General features: G+C 58.0%; 1 protein-coding gene across 1 annotated transcript in view; it reads left to right on the plus strand.

Annotated features, from left to right (window-relative positions):
* Nucleotides 1-15,645, plus strand: part of RASA3 (RAS p21 protein activator 3) — a 117,388-nt gene that overhangs the window by 85,363 nt on the left and 16,380 nt on the right. Inside the window, exons 6-17 of the mRNA XM_039221619.1 lie at nucleotides 1,277-1,357; nucleotides 1,964-2,036; nucleotides 5,087-5,163; nucleotides 6,688-6,792; nucleotides 8,002-8,158; nucleotides 8,409-8,557; nucleotides 9,260-9,374; nucleotides 10,336-10,410; nucleotides 11,126-11,249; nucleotides 12,317-12,423; nucleotides 13,236-13,313; nucleotides 15,395-15,472. Coding sequence (XP_039077550.1) covers nucleotides 1,277-1,357; nucleotides 1,964-2,036; nucleotides 5,087-5,163; nucleotides 6,688-6,792; nucleotides 8,002-8,158; nucleotides 8,409-8,557; nucleotides 9,260-9,374; nucleotides 10,336-10,410; nucleotides 11,126-11,249; nucleotides 12,317-12,423; nucleotides 13,236-13,313; nucleotides 15,395-15,472 — 1,219 coding nt within the window. The remainder of the gene's footprint in view (nucleotides 1-1,276; nucleotides 1,358-1,963; nucleotides 2,037-5,086; nucleotides 5,164-6,687; nucleotides 6,793-8,001; nucleotides 8,159-8,408; nucleotides 8,558-9,259; nucleotides 9,375-10,335; nucleotides 10,411-11,125; nucleotides 11,250-12,316; nucleotides 12,424-13,235; nucleotides 13,314-15,394; nucleotides 15,473-15,645) is intronic.

Here is a 15,645-nt window from a genome sequence, read left to right on the forward strand (position 1 = left end):
CGAGCGGACACGTGTTGTGCATCGGAGGCGATTGGTCGTGGACATTTCTGTGGACGCTGGACCCCCTTCCTTTAGAATGTAGTGCATGTGGGCAACGTGCCACGTGTGCCAGAAGACACGTGTGCACTGGCGCTTGGCTCTGCTGGCGCTGCTCGAGACGCTGCTCCGCCCCCTTTCACAGCCCTGCCTCTGAGTCCCCGCAGAGCAGTCTTTCTGGGTTCTGGCTTCCCAGGGGCAAGGAGACTCTAGAGCCCAGAGACGTCGCAGGGAAATGAATTTGCACCTGTGTACCCAAACTGACGCTCCTCTGTGGGGGCAGGACTCCTGCGTCCCCAGAGGGAACGCTGACGACTGGACCCCACCTCCACCACAGTCAGCTGAAGAGCTGGATGCTGAACGGGTGGAACATTTCTGGATGGCGGGCAATTGGCAGTCCGGCTCTGTGACCCCAACTTCGGGAAGCAGACCCGGGGGTCCCAGTGGGGCTGGGTTTGTCCTGGAGCCGTGTGGGTGGCAACGGGCAGGAGGCGTCCCAGGTGGAGCCTGGAGGTGGGTGAGGAGACAGAGGCTACAGTTGGGGTCTGAGCCGCTGTGGGTGTTTCCGAGAGGAGGGGGCTCCACGGCGCTCCACAGGCCTGTGTCAATACGCGGGGCGAGCACCACGGGGTCGGGCAGAGCGCGGGGGCTGTGGGTTGAAGGGGCTCGTGCGCCCTGGGAAGCATTGATTCTCCACTGGCAGAGCTCCTTGCCCCCACTCGGCACTCCGCGGAGACCCCGGGGTGGGGCCGGACGGTTCTGGTGCCCCAGGCAGAGCCTCAGACAAGAACTGCCTGAATCAGTCTGCAGGTGGGATCAGGCATGAGGAGACCCTGCTACCAGAGGCACGTGTGGCACGGAGGTCGTGCCTGGGCAGGACCCGCAAGCCCCCACCTACAACCTGGACGTGCAGTAGCGTCCACTGTGTCAGGGTGTTGGGCAGGTGGATTCATGAGTCACAGGAAGCCCTGCAAGGCCTCACGCACGCAAGTCACCAGGAGGGCGTCCTGAATGTGGCAGACACTGTCCCCTGCCCCCAGATGGTTCCCAGCTGCTAATTGGTGCACTTACTAGTGCTCATCTGACGGGAGCTCCTGGGCAGTCGGGGACCACCACCCAGAACTCAGGACTCTCGGCCCTGGGCTGCTGAGGCCGCTGCCCTCTCGGACCTCAGGGCAACCCTGAGAAACTGCCTGCAGGCCCCCCACCTCCCGCCCTGACACCCCCATTCTCTCTGCAGCATCTTCGAGTGCCAAGGCCTTCCCATCGTGAATGGGCAGTGTGACCCCTATGCCACCGTGGCCCTGGAAGGACCCTGCAGGCAAGTTCCGCGCCCCGCACCCGCCCCGGGCCTCGCAGGCGAGCCGTACTCAGGCGCCGCGATGCTGAGGACTCCGTGTTCAGGAAAGTGCAGGGTGGGCCGCGAGGCGGGATGTATCGATCTCGCTTACTTTCCTTTCTCCTATTGCCCTAAAACTGCTTTGTGAAGAAAGCCCTCACGTTCTTCATGTCGGGCATTCTTGGCTCGGCAATGTCCCTGTCTGCAGGCCACCTGGGTTAGGGACAAACACTTGTATTTACTAGGGGCGCCTGGGGGGCTCAGTCTGTTGAGCTTCCGACTTCGGCTCAGGTCATGATCTCACGGTTCGTGGGTTCGAGCCCCGTGTCGGGCTCTGTGCTGACAGCTCAGAGCCTGGAGCCTGTTTCAGATTCTGTGTCTCTCTCTCTGACCCTCCCCTACTCACACTGTCTCTCTCTCTCTCTCTCTCAGAAATAAATAAAAAACATTAAAAAAAAAAACCACTTGTGTTTTACAAGACAGTGACCACAGTAAGCCACCTGTGCGTTCGCTTGCTCGGTCTCATGGCCGAAAGATTTGGCACCAGCAGTGCTGGTTTTGATCACTCACCTCCCTCCCTGGTCACAGGTCAGAAGCAAAGAAGACGAAGGTAAAGAAGAAGACCAACAATCCCCAGTTCGACGAAGTGTTTTATTTTGAGGTTGGTGACTCAGTGCCGCAAACGTCACGTCGAGACTCTGGGGGGAGAGTGTAGGTCTGAAGGGCCTCCAGCAGAGTTACCTTCCGCAGCCCCTGCAGCGGCCGCCCCCGCCTCCACCCCCACCCCCAGGTGCAGAGTGTCCGCAGCCCCTGCAGCCACTGCCCTGCACGCCCCCCACACCCACCCCCAGCTGCAGAGTGCCAGGAACTTCCTCTCATCCCTGGAAGAAAGGCCGCTGGTTGCTTCCATTTGAGTTGAATGCTGACAAGTTAATACTTTCCAAATTATCAGGACTTAGTGGTTTTTTTATTGTTTGGTTGGTTTGAGTTTTTTTGCTTGCTTCACCCAGTCTTTCCTGAGCAGTGCAGGAAGGCTTGTTCACCAGAAATAGTGAGGGGGTTTGAAGCACAAGAGGAAATGTATTTGGTTGTTGTTGTTGTTGTTTTTTTTAGTGTTTGTTTATTTTTGAGAGACAGACAGAGAGCGAGTAGGGGAGGGTCAGAGAGAGAGGGAGAAACGGAATCCTAAGCAGCTCCAGGCTCTGAGCTGTCAGCACAGAGCCCGACGCGGGGCTCGAACTCACAAACCATGAGATCATAACCTGAATTGAAGTCGGACACTTAACCGACTGAGCCCCTGGCGCCCTGAGGAAACATATTTGAACAGAGATCCCCCTGGCTGCCTCTCAGAATCGTGAACCCCTGAAGTGAGCGAGACGGAGGCCGTGAGGGCTGGAGACGATGGCGCAACAGTAAGCATGCGCACCTGCTCTAGTCAAACGTGAACCATAGAAAACGTATTGAGGCTGAGGTGCTTTCCATCCGCAAAAGTCTCTTGAGTGTTTCCTCTGCAGCAGGTCCTGGGTGCTAAGTGGAGTCAGGCCTGCCCTCCTGTCTTCATGAGCTTGCTTCCACGCAGAGACCATGCATGAGTGCACTCTTGCACTTGCTCAGTGGCTGCTAAGTCAGTTTTTTGGGGACCAGAAAGCAAATGACTGGTGACATAGAGCCAGTCTTCGCAGAGTGGGGACCCTTGAGTCGAGTCTGGGAAGGCGTGTCGTGAGGCTGAAGGAAAGTGCGTGTCGAGATGTAGAGTGAGGCTCCTGCAAGAAAGGGGAGTTTTGGAAAATGACGTTGGAGAGATGGGTTAGAACCAAGGAGCTCATGGGTAGAGAACCTGGACCTTTTCTTTCTTTGTTTCTTTTTTTTTTTTTTAATGTTTTTATTTCTGAGAGAGAGAGAGAGACACCGTGAGCAGGGGAGGGTCAGAAAGAGAGGGAGATACAGAATCTAAAACAGGCTCCAGGCTCTGAGGTAGCTGTCAGCACAGAGTCCGATGCGGGGCTTGAACCCACGAACCACGAGATCATGACCTGAGCCGAAGCCGGACGTTTAACCGACTGAGCCACCCAGGTGCCCCAAACCTGGACCTTTTCTGACTGGCATCCAGAAAGCCCACAGGTTTCTGAAACAGAGCCTGGCTTCTTGGGGCAGCTGTAAAGGGGTGTGAGGTCAGTGCTGAGGGCATAGCACCATTTTCTGTCCCAGAGGGACATTCTTTTATCGTAGCCGCGTTAAGAAAACGGTTTTTAAGAGACTCGATCAGGCAAGAAGCTGATGTGGTCAACCTGCTTTCAAGGGGTATTCATGCCAGGGCCCCAGAGACGGGGGGATCTGGAAGAGAGACTAAAGAAGAGTTTTTAATACAGGTTACACGTTAAAAGCAGCACAGCCTTCAATATCTAGGCTGCCGAGAATAGCTTAGATCAGCACTTTCCTAACTTGTTTGCAGTAAAACACACAGTAAAGCCATAGGCTTGTCGCTACAGCGCCGAGACCCACGTCCGCTGCTGTGGGCTGTTTCCTGTTGCATATGCTCTTATTTCACTCAGTAATGTGGGTCTCAATCCACTAGATGACTTCAATAAGCCCCAAGTACAGGTGAGCCCAGGGTGGGCCTGCCTCTCCCACGGCCTCAGACCACAGGACCTTGGAACAAGCTTCTGTCTGGACTTTATAGACTTGAAGGGCCAGAGCCTGCACAGCAGCTGGATCCTGCGGCTGGGCTCTCTGTGCATGCGGTCTGCTGCAGCTTGCAAACAGCCCCGACGTTCTGCCTCGCCTGAGGCTGAGCCCCCAGCAGAGCGAGCGGGAGTCCAGTGGGGGCTCTGGGCTGGCAGGCAGCCTCCTCCAGGAGTTTCAACAGGAAGTGGCCTCCAGACCATCTTCTCCCAGGATAGCGGCTAGACTTATGTAAAAACCCTCAAATATTTTATTGAAACTATTTAAAATTCCAGTAAAGCCACATTGATTCACTCAGTACATATGTTAGATCCCATGCAGGACCCCCGTGCCCAGCACACTGGAAGCCAGACGGCAAACGATAGACCTTATCAGCACTGTGAACTGCATCAGGCAGTCGAGGCTCTAGGGGGCTTCCTGGAAGAGGTGGAGTTTCAGAGTCCCCTTCGGGCTTCCCAGTATGGACCTGAGTGAGGAAGAGGTCCAGTGGTGAGCCAGGCAGGGAGTGCAGGGTTAGAAAGACTCCCTGTGTGCTGGGTGAGGGGAATCAGTGGGGGCTCCGGGGGGCTTCAGAAGGCTCGGCTGAAGGTGGATGAGGCTGAGGTCAGGGCAGGCCCTGGCTGGATGGGAGCCCTGCTTGGCGGGCAGGAGCACGGGCTGCCAGCATGCCGGAAGGGTGGAGGCCCTGACGTGGGAAGGTTGGGGAGGAAGGCTGGGGAGGAAGGAGATCAGGAGGCAGAGCCTGAAGGGAGGCATCCGGAGCTTTGGGGCTGAGGAGGGAGACGGGCCAGGGGCGTAAGGGCTGTGGGGAGGGCAACCAGGCAGAGTGTGTGAAGCACCTGGCACAGCCCCGCCCCCACCCCCAGCCCCCCGGAGGCGGGGCCCAGGGCATGCCTGCAGGCTGGGACCCCACCTCGGCTCTGGAGGGGTGCCACAGCCTCTTCCCTGGGCCTGGGGTGGCCAGCATGTGGGGGTGCTCTGTGGGCAGTGGTGCGGCACACGCATGCTCCCTCCCGTCTGCCCCTCCAGGTGACCAGACCCTGCAGCTACAGCCGGAAGTCCCACTTTGACTTTGAGGAGGAAGACGTGGACAAACTTGAAATCCGGTGAGCGAGAATTGGGGCTTTGAGGATCCCGCTTGGCGGTTGCAGTCTGAATTCACCTCTCCTGTTTGTTTTCTGTTTTGTTTCTAAAAATAAGGGAAAGGAGAGAGAGGAATTCTCAGTTTTCTGATAATTTTAATACTAGGACGTTGGGAGTTGAGTTTGAAGTCAGAGCTGTAAACTTCCCAGCTGTCCGGGTGGTGGCTGAGAGGACATTTACTTAACCCAAGGAACAAACGTGGTTTGGGAGTTCACGTTGCAGTATCTTTTCAGAGGTGAGGTCAGAGGCGCTTTGCTGCTCAGTGTGCGTGAGGCTTCACACACCTACTGGCCTCGCCCAGCCTCACACGTGGTCCTGTTGCTTTGGGGGTGCCCGGGGTCAAGCCCTTGGTGTGCACAGGCTGTAGGAGAGCACACTGTGGAGGTCCCCCAGGCCCCTTCCAGGGGCCACTCCGGGGCCTCGTGCCCATTGGAGGCCCAGCCGCCCTATGGCATCTGTCCTGGAGCCTGTGAGGCCGCCAGCTGGGTGTCTTTTCCCGTCTTCCACATTTAGGTCTGACCTGTTCACAAGACAGGCCCTAAAGGAATTCTTCGGATCTGACGTGATTTAAAACCTGCCTTTCTGTAGGTCAGGGCCTCCATGAGACTTGACTGGGAATACCGCAGACGTTCAACTGGGGGGGACCCTGGCGTCCCCTCCCCCGAAATCTGCAGTGACTGTTCAGCCGCTGAGCAATAACCAGGCCATGGGGATGGCGGCTTGGGCGGGTGGGGGCTGGCCGTCAGGTGCAGAGCGTGGACGGAAGCCCTTCCCTCCCTGTCTTGTGGGACCCCCAGGCTCTTTCTTCCTTCCTCCTGTGGCTTCGAGTCCTGAGGGAGGCCAGCCTCCACACACAGGTCTTGGCTTGAGTGCGGACTTAGGTTAAGTCTTCCATTTCCAAGCACCCCCAGTTGCATGTCTGCAAGTCCCCTTGGAGGTCAGAGGCCGTGCCCCAGCTGCCCTCAGACTCGGGTCCCCTTTCTTGTTCAGAGAAAGAGGTGTTTATACAAGACTCAGATTTAAAATTGAGAGTGAAGTCCCAGCTATTGTATTGTAAACAGACAAACCAAAAATATTTTTTAATACTTCTCTTATTAAAAAGAAGAAAAGAGGGGCGCCTGGGTGGCTCAGTTGGTTAAGCGTCTGACTTTGGCTCAGGTCATGATCTCATGGTTTGTGAGTTTGAGCCCCGCATCAGGCTCTGTGTTCAGAGCCTGGACCCTGCTTCAGATTCTGTGTCTCCCTCTCTCTCTCAGCCCCTCCCCCACTCCTGCTCTATGTCTCTCTCTCTCTTAAAAAGAAATAAACATTAAAAAAACCCTTAAAAATATTTAAAGTCAATGATCCATACTAAAATATATTTAAAGAAGAAAAAGAAAAGCCTGGCTGGCCCAGACCCCGCTGGGGAAGATGAGGCCCACGGTGGCCAGCCCACCTCCCCGAGGCCGTCCCTGATGGCGACCTGCGCACCGTTGGCTGTTTTTCAGAGTTGACCTCTGGAACGCCAGCAACTTGAAGTTTGGAGATGAGTTTCTGGGAGAACTAAGAGTTCCACTGAATGTGCTGCGACAGTCCAGCTCGTACGAAGCCTGGTAAGGTGCCGCGAGCCTGGCCCCACCGCCTCCTGGTGGGTGGAGGGAAGGGCGGGCACGGCTGTGGTGAGCAGCCAGAATGAGACAGCGCTGGTGCGCGGTGGGCTTCCTCGTAGCCGCCTCCCCTGCCTTTGTACCTGCTCCCAACTAGCTCTGCTGAGGTGAGAGCAAGCGCACGGAAGTGCACGGAAGCGCACGGTGCCGCTGGTGGCTCAGGGCCTGGACCTGGAGAGCCGTGTTGCACCAGGCAGCCCCGTAGCCCGTCCCCCCGGGCGTCGCCTGCTGAGGGGGGAACGAGATGCTGCTGTCTCCCTCGTCTCCCTCGGCTCGGCCTCCCGCCTCACTCGTGGGTCCCAGAAGGCCGTGTCTTCCTCTCTTGTGTCCTCTGGGCTGCTGTGTACTCGGCATAAGGAATGTGCCTTTGTTTTATTTCATGATCATTTCATAAATCACTTTCTATCACAGTGAATGTCGTCATTGTGAAGCCACAGACACCCTCCTGTAATAGACACACAAGAGGGAGACACGGGTGTCACAAATGGCCATATGCCACATACCAGAGCCCTGCATGTCCGCAGACGCACTGTGGGGGCGATGTGTGTGTTGTGCCTCATGGCGGTTTACTATCACCCGGAAACTGGAATTCGTGTCTAATTCTGTGAGGACAGCACCGGCACAGCCCCCCGTGGGCTTCTGGTTGCTGGTGGGAGCACTGATGAGCTAAACAGCACCAGTCCTGTAACCAGGAGGGGACACTCGCATGACAGCCCAGTGGGCCCCCAGCGAGGTGCCTCGGCCAGACACGAGCTCCCCGCGGCCCCTGTCAGACTGCCTGGCCTGTAGGCTCGGAGCAGACCGTGGTCCTGCACGGCCACACTGCGGAAGGCCTGCGGGCAGTGTCCAGTCAGAAAACACCGAGAAAGTGACCACGTGCTCCGGTGTCTGCGGGCCCACCCGCCCAGTCACCGCCCCGCTGGTGCTGAGCCCCTGACACACGGAACCTGCGGGGGGGGTCCCCCATGACAAAGACCCCGGATCCATGCACCCTGGGCAGGGAGTGGAGAGGTTCCTGCAGAATCCCGCCTCAGACCCGGACACAACCCATGATGGGCGACCAGCCAGCGCAGAGCCCTGGGGGCTCGGCCTGGAGGGAACCAGCCCCTCGGTGCTGCCGCCTCACGCTGCCCTTTCTGTGCGCCCTGCGCCCAGGTACTTCCTTCAGCCCCGAGACAACGGCGGCAAGAGCCTGAAGCCAGGGGACTTGGGGTCCCTGCGGCTGAACGTGGTCTACACTGAAGACCACGTCTTCTCCTCTGACTACTACTGCCCGCTACGGGACCTGCTGCTGAAGTCTGCGGATGTGGAGGTACCTGTGCCCGCAGCGCCCTGGGCCACCTGCTGACGCCTGGCTCTCCTCCCAACCCCGACTCCACCCCCCAACCCCCTTTGGGTTCTGCTAGTGACCCCAACTCCAGCCCCCGGCCCCCTTCAAGCCCCGCTCAAGACCCCACCCCAGCCCGATTCCACCCCCCAGACCACGTCCAGACCCCAGCCCGCCGAGCAGCCCCAGGGCTGGGGGCTCGCACTGGGGTCCCATGTGTCTCTCCTTCCCACAGCCGGTGTCCGCATCGGCGGCGCACATACTGGGTGAGGTGTGCAGGGAAAAGCAGGAGGCGGCCGTCCCGCTGGTGCGGCTCTTCCTGCACTGTGGCAGGGTCGTGCCCTTCATCAGCGCCATCGCCAACGCCGAGGTCCGGAGGACCCAGTGAGTGAGCGGCCGGGCGCGGGCGGGGCCGGGTGACCTGGGCAGCAGGTGTCTCCCTCTGCACTGGTCAGAGCCCGGGGCTGGGCCGGCTAAGGAGACCCGTACGGGCTGAGGTTTTCTTCCTGAGACACACTTACCGGTCCTCAGCAGCACACCTTTTCACTTGGAAATCCTGAGGTGTGTGAGGGAGAAGCGGGTGAGCAAGGGCACCACTTGTAGTTGCCTTGGGGGCGGGCTCAGGCTCACTATTGGGCCCGCAGCGGGGGGCTGGGTCGCTGCTGCCCCAGGACCTCTGCCCACTCCATGGGGGTAGATTCTGCCAAGAAGAATCTCTCCCTGGAGCTCCTGGTTCAGAAAGATCCAGAACGCACCCTAGGTGAGAGAAGGCGTGGAGCACAGCCTGAGACAGTCGCTGTCTTGCTTCACTTGCTATGTGACCCCGGCCTGGTCCTTAGAGGCGTGAACTTGGTGCAGAACCCACCCTCACGAGGGCGAGGCAGTGGGTGTGTGGATGTTCTGCTGAGCGTAGGGCTTGTCACGAAGGCAGGGCTGGGGGCCAGCATTCCCAGCTGTGGAGTCCCTGGGGCGGTCTCCTTGGCCAGGGTGAGCGGGCCTCTTCCCCCAAGGACAGGTGCTCACAGGCCTTGCTTCTGTTGACACCTTGTTACCTGAAAGAGAACTGCCTCCAACACTGTTTTACAGGGACCCCAACACCATCTTCCGAGGAAACTCATTGACATCCAAGTGCATCGACGAGACAATGAAGCTCGCAGGGATGCACTACCTGCACGTGACCCTGAAGCCCACCATAGAAGAGGTGAGTCCGGGTCCCAGCCGGCACGGGGGTCCCGCAGGAACGGGGGTGAAGGACCCCCCTCCCCTGCCACACTGGTGCGTCCCTGTGGTCGACAGGCAGATGCAGAGAAGGTGGCACACAGGGTGACCCCTGTGTGAAGACCTGGGACTTTAACGTCGCCTCCTTCCCAGCCTCCCCACAGGGACCTTCCATGTGTTTTCCAAAATCTCCCTCATTTTCTCCAAGTAAGAAAATGCTTACTTCAGGGACACCTGGTGGCTCATTCGGTTAAGTGTCCAACTTCGGCCATTATCTCTCACAGCTCGTGAGTTCGAGCCCCATGTCAGGCTCTGTGCTGACAGCTTGAAGCCTGGAGCTGCTTCAGATTCTGTGTCTCTCTCCCTCTCTACCCCTCCCCCACTCATGATCTGTCTCTCTCTCAAAAATAAATGTTAAAAAAATGCTTACTTCAGAAAATCCATCATTCCAGTAAAGACAAAAGGATGTGCAAGAGAAAAACTGGTTCTTCGAGGACACCCCTTTCTTTTAGGCATGGGCACCCCTGAATCTGTGAGCCGATTATCTGTTGCGGCCTCTAGGCTGTGGACAGCCCTTCACCACACGCTTCCTTCCCACGTGGCTCTGACCTCTGACAGGATCCTGAGCAGCATTGCCCAGACAGCTTCATAAAACGCAGGCTCTTTGCAACATGAGGCAGTTTAAACTCGCATTAAAATCACACAGCTTGGCCTGCGGGCGAAGGCCTGGCCGCACTGAAGTAATCACATGTTTAAACTCCATGAAGCCTGATGCTGCGTGAGCTGACCCGGAAGGGCCTTCAAGTGAAGAAGGCCCTCGTCCCGCCGCCTCTGAGGCTGGCTGTGGCTCCCGATGTCCGTCCTGAGCCTGAGGCCCCCGACCTGCACTTGCCTGTGACCCTGGACTTTGTGTCGCTCACTCCTTGTCCCAAATGCTCTTCTAGATATGCCAGAGCCACAAATCCTGTGAAATTGACCCTGTGAAGCTGAAAGATGGAGAAAACCTCGAGAACAACATGGTAAGGGTTTCTGGTTTGTTCAACACCCTCTGGAGCCATTCACCCCTGTGTAGGATTGGGGCCCGGGGCCACCTTGGGTGCTCTGCACCTCCTAGCATTTCGGGTGGGGGCCCCACTGGGACGTGCCCCACAGGACGCCCCCCGGAGCCTGTGGTGGGGAGACTGGCCATTTCAGCGGCTGTGAAGGGCACCACCAGTCTGCCACCTTGTGCTGACCAGCGCCCTCCCAGCCTGGCATGCTTGGCTCCTGCACCTTCCCTTCTCCCGGGGGCACCAGAGCCTCCCCACCAGGCTGGCCTCACGACCTGGCCTCTTCTCGGCCTGGTCTGTCCTCCAGCTGCAACAGACCTGGGTCCCAAACCCGGGCCGCCTCCAGCTGGGTCCGTGCAGAGTGGTGTCCTGTTTTTTAAAACAGCAAAACTCTCTGATGTGACAGGTCACTTTCATGTTTTAATCTTTCATATGATTTGTCCAGGTCATGCTAAGTCCCTTTCATGCCTTCAGAGAAAAGACTTCTGGCCGCCAGGGGGCTGCATTCCAGGGAATTGTATCTCTGTGTCCAGTTACCAGGAGGGGGTGCTTGTTTGCACCCCAGAGCTCCCGTATTTCCCCGTGGGACTCTGTGGTGCCCGAGAGGGCCTGGTCATAGTGCTCCACGCGGCCGACCTGGGACCCGCAAGGCGCAGTCAGGTGTCCCCCCTGCATCCCGTTGCAGGAGAATCTTCGGCAGTATGTTGACCGCATCTTCAGCGTCATCACCAAGTCGGGAGTGAGCTGCCCCACTGTCATGTGTGACATTTTCTTCTCTCTTCGGGAGGCAGCGGCCAAGCGCTTCCAGGGTGAGCCCCCCCTTCCAGAAATACCCACAGCCCCTCACTGGGCACCGAAAGGCAGGGAAGAGATGCTCAGAGTCCACGTAAAGGTGGTTCTAAGCCGTAGCCGCTGGGTCAGCGCCAGAGCCCATGTGCAGCTGCCCCGGGAGAGCCTGGACTCAGCCCCCGCGAGGAAGGCCAGCTGGCCAGGGTTTGTCACAGTGGTTTATTCAGGACAGAGCATGAATTTCTCTGAGTTTGGGCCTCTCCCGTCAGAGGAGCCACCATCCCTGGTTTTCAGCGGTTCTGATGGGGAGGTCGAGGCCATGCTCAGCGCCCCATGTCATGCAGGTCAGCCTTGTTGAATTCTCAAGAAAGACCAGTTGAGCCCTTTCTGGAGTTGAAGCAAGATGGATCGCAGGGATTAATCCCCTTTCCAATTCTGCCAAGTCCTCAGGGAGGCACCGGGAGCCACCCTGTGCAGACTTACCCGTGGGCAAAACAGCAGTGTCCTGCCCTGGTGGGAAGTGTCAGGTTAAGCGAGGCCCAGGATGCAGGCTGGGCACTGGCTTAGGCCGGGGCTCAGAAGGCTAAGGAGGGGGTGGTGTGGTGCCTGGCTCTTCATCCTGTCCCCATCCATGGCTCTGATCCATGAGTCAGCGCAGGCGTGTCCCGCTGCCTCAGGGGACCTCTGAGCCCCAGCGCAGTCCCCATGGACCTGACAGAAACCCCCTCCCTCCCACCCACCCACCGGGGCACCTCCCAGCTTCTCCAGCAGTGGAGCCTTGGCCTTGCGCCTACTCTGGACAGGACACCCTGCTTTCAGAGCCCGTGAAGAGCACCTGCTGCCGGGCGGGGGCGGGGGCGGGGGTGGGGGTGTTACCGAGCACCCCTGAGCCTCACTTTGGCCATCTGGTGAGCCAGCTCCTATCTGTTAGAGCCTGACCACCAAGAGGTCCTCTTACTAATGGTGACGGGAGAGCAACGATGCGCAGGGCAGACCCTCGGGAGGGGCAGGGTCGCCGGACAGACCCCCAGGCTCACCGCCGTCCCCCGCGGAGGGCCTGCTGAGCTGGTCTGTGTCCTGGCCACAGACGACCTGGACGTGAGGTACACCGCCGTGAGCAGCTTCATCTTCCTGAGGTTTTTCGCTCCCGCCATCCTGTCCCCCAACCTCTTCCAGCTCACGCCTCACCACACGGTAAGTGAGCGTCCGCCCCCGTCAACCAGGAGACGCACCCGCCTGAGCCCCCAGGTGCGCTGGAGGAAGCGGGGCCAGGGGGGCAGCCGGACTGTGAACAGCCTCATGCCCTGAACCCCTTTATCCACAGGAAGGCTTAGCAGCTTTTCTAAGCAGTGCCTGTAAACACAGTTGGATGCTGTGACCAGGACTTCCCACTCCCACCCTGAGGAAAATGGAACATTTATGATCTTGGATACATTCAGTTATATATGCAGTCAGTCAGCAAACACGGAGCTCCTCAGGGCCACGGACCCTGGGCGCCCACACCAGTGATGCGCCCGTGGAGAGCGCCGGGAGGTGACTGCGCTTGGCAGCAAGTGCAGGGCGGGGGGTTCAAGGGGCCCTTTCCATCTGTTGGTTTTAGATTAAACCTCCAGACCCTGTGAAGGGCAAGCGGGACATCCCGGGCCTTAGGGACTCAGAACTGCTCCTTTGAAGATGCCCCTGTGCCTTCCTGGCTGGCGTCGGCCTCACTGTCCTCCCCTGCACTGCGGGGCGCCCGGCGGGGGCCGTGTGGACGCCCTGAGGCCCAGTCCGCGGTGGCCCCGGAGCCTGCACTGTGAGCAGGTTCCAGAGCACGTGCACGAGGAACCTAGAGGGACCTTCCCCAAATCCGGTGTTTGCCTGCTTCCTGTTACCTGCCGGCCGCACGCTGGCGCTGGGGGCCTTTTAGGTGACGTCATCCACGTGTGGCTGTATGATCCTGGGTTCAATCGCAGCATTTCTGTAAAACTGAAAGGAAGCTCACGTTGCCCCTTCCCGCCTGACAGGACCCGCAGACGTCACGGACGCTGACGCTGATCTCCAAGACCATTCAGACGCTTGGCAGCTTGTCCAAGTCAAAATCTGTAAGTCATTTAACCATTCCCTCTTTTTAACACAAAAGAGTGTGTGTTCAACACAGTTATAAGGAGAAGGAACGATAAAGCCCACCCAGCGTGCTCATAAAGAGCACGTTCCAGCAGCGTGCAAGCACTTCTTTGCTCTGCTGAGCTGTGAAACTTTGCTTTTTGAGATTATTTTGTTTGGGGGCAAATTATCCTCAGAGACTGAGTTCGTTTTTGTGAATCATGTACTTAACGCAGGTTCACAGTGGGAATTGTAATTCACAATGATATTTCAGAAGCCCGGTAGCATGACTTAGTAAACAATAAAGAAATCACAGAGCCCGAACCAGTGATGGATTAATGCCCCTGGGCTCCAGGCAAGGCGGTTGGTGGGGGAGGGGAAGGGGGAAGGAATAAAGTCCAAATTCAGTGTCTTCCCAGGAAGGGTTAGCAATGACACAGGCCCCAGACAGAAGTAAAAGTCCCTGTTGCTAGAGCAACTGTTGCTAGGGAACACGGCCAAGGGGAGGAGCTGAAGCCCTCACAGGCTTGGTATCTCTGGGCCAGAGCTTCCATGTTTCTGCTGACAAATGTCCAGTGAGGTCCGGCTGCTTACCAGCTACGGGGGAGGCCGTCTCCCCGCCACAGTTTCATTTTTGTCATAAATAAGTGGATTTGAAGTCACATTGGACCGACATGCAGCGGGAGAGGAGGAGGGATAGTACAGTAGCCTGTGCTGTGTTACCATCATCTGAAGGGGTGGCTAGTGCATCCATGCCGTGTCGGCATTCAGAGACCTCGCAGCAGCCTTGGCCTTGAGCATCTGAGGACGTCCGTGCCTGAGGCAGGCTTGCGCCCTGATGGGCAGCCCGCAGCACCGTGTGCCGTCCTTCCTGGCCCTGAGGGTCTGCCCCAGGCCTCACAGCCCCAGGAACGAGGGTCCTGACAGGCAGGTCCGAGGACAGCGGGCGTGTTCCCTGGGGCTAAAGCCCAAGGCTGGATCCACAGGGACGACTGATCTGGTGGCGTGGGGCCGCCCCTTCTGTCTGGAAAGGCTTGACTCCTCATTCTCTTCTTTGTGGGGTCTGGTCACTGGCAGACAAGCAGCCACCTCTGGGGAAACGCCTGGCTGTCTGTGAACTGGAGTAAGAACTGTGTGGTGGCCGGCCAGCCGCAGGGCCTGATTGCTCTTCTCTGTCCATCCATGCCGGTTGTGGTGGCTGGACACTTGGCAGAACGTGCTGGGTCTGAGGTCTGCACGAAGCCCACATCCTTGCACGTCCAGAAACAGTAAAGTGACCTGCATGTGAAAAGGGTGCTCCCTGGAGGCGGAGTGTCATGGGTGGTTCTTTTGAAGCCCCTGCACGTGTTTGCAAGGGTTGCCCTGGCTTCCACACACTGGGAGCTCCCAACCCTGCCCTGGTCGCAGTAGGGGCTCTGAGAGCCCCCATACCGCTGCTCTGGAAGGCCTCTACCTCTGTCCCACCATCATAGAAGGGGCTCTGTGAGCCCCACCGCCCCACTCCCACATCACAGAAAGGCTATGGGAGTAGCCTGACCCCTGCCCCCCATCACAGAAGGGGCTCTGGGACCCCCTTCCCAGTCACAGAAAGGGGTCTGGGAGCCCCCGCACCCCTGCCCCCCATCACAGAGAGTCTCTGGGAGCCCCACCAACCCCTGCCCCCATCACAGAAGGGCTCTGGGAGCCCCACCCACCCCTGCCCCCCATCACAGAAGGGCTCTGGGAGCAGCCTCACCTGGGTGCCAGTTTAGGCTCCGTAGACCTGGAACCCAGGTGTTAGTGTCCACACGGACAGGGGTGTTGGGTTGTTTGTAGCAAGAACTAGCTGAGGAACCCCCACTCGTAGTTGGGTTTCCCAAACATAGCTTCAGTGGCTTGTGTGGCTGCCGTGGGCTGTGCCCGGGCTGAGCGCTGGGGCAGCGATGTGCCCTCACCATCCACCACCAGGAGACCTGCTCTCTCCCCTTCGCTGAGTCCCCACAATGGAAGCTGGTCATGATCTGTGCCTCTAGATTTCTCAGTTTGAGGCTATGAGCCGAGAGACTCCTGGGCCTTTGCTGAGTGACTTATTTCATTTTAGGCCAGTTTTAAGGAATCCTACATGGCTGCATTTTATGAATTCTTCAATGAGCAAAAATACGCTGACGCGGTAAAAAACGTAAGTGTCCACATCAGTTAACGTAGACTTACTGCCCCCGTGTTGTACGTCTTTCCTAAGAAACAGTCGTTTTAAAAGATTGAGTTAAAATTCACACAACACATGACTGACCACGAACTGTTTTAGAGTCCGGAGCATTTGGTCCCTTAGTGTCAGCGACCATCCTCCGCAGC

This window comes from Hyaena hyaena, unplaced genomic scaffold (genome assembly GCF_003009895.1).
Source record: "Hyaena hyaena isolate Hyena2069 unplaced genomic scaffold, ASM300989v1 scaffold_992, whole genome shotgun sequence".
Classification (NCBI taxonomy): Eukaryota; Metazoa; Chordata; class Mammalia; order Carnivora; family Hyaenidae; genus Hyaena; species Hyaena hyaena.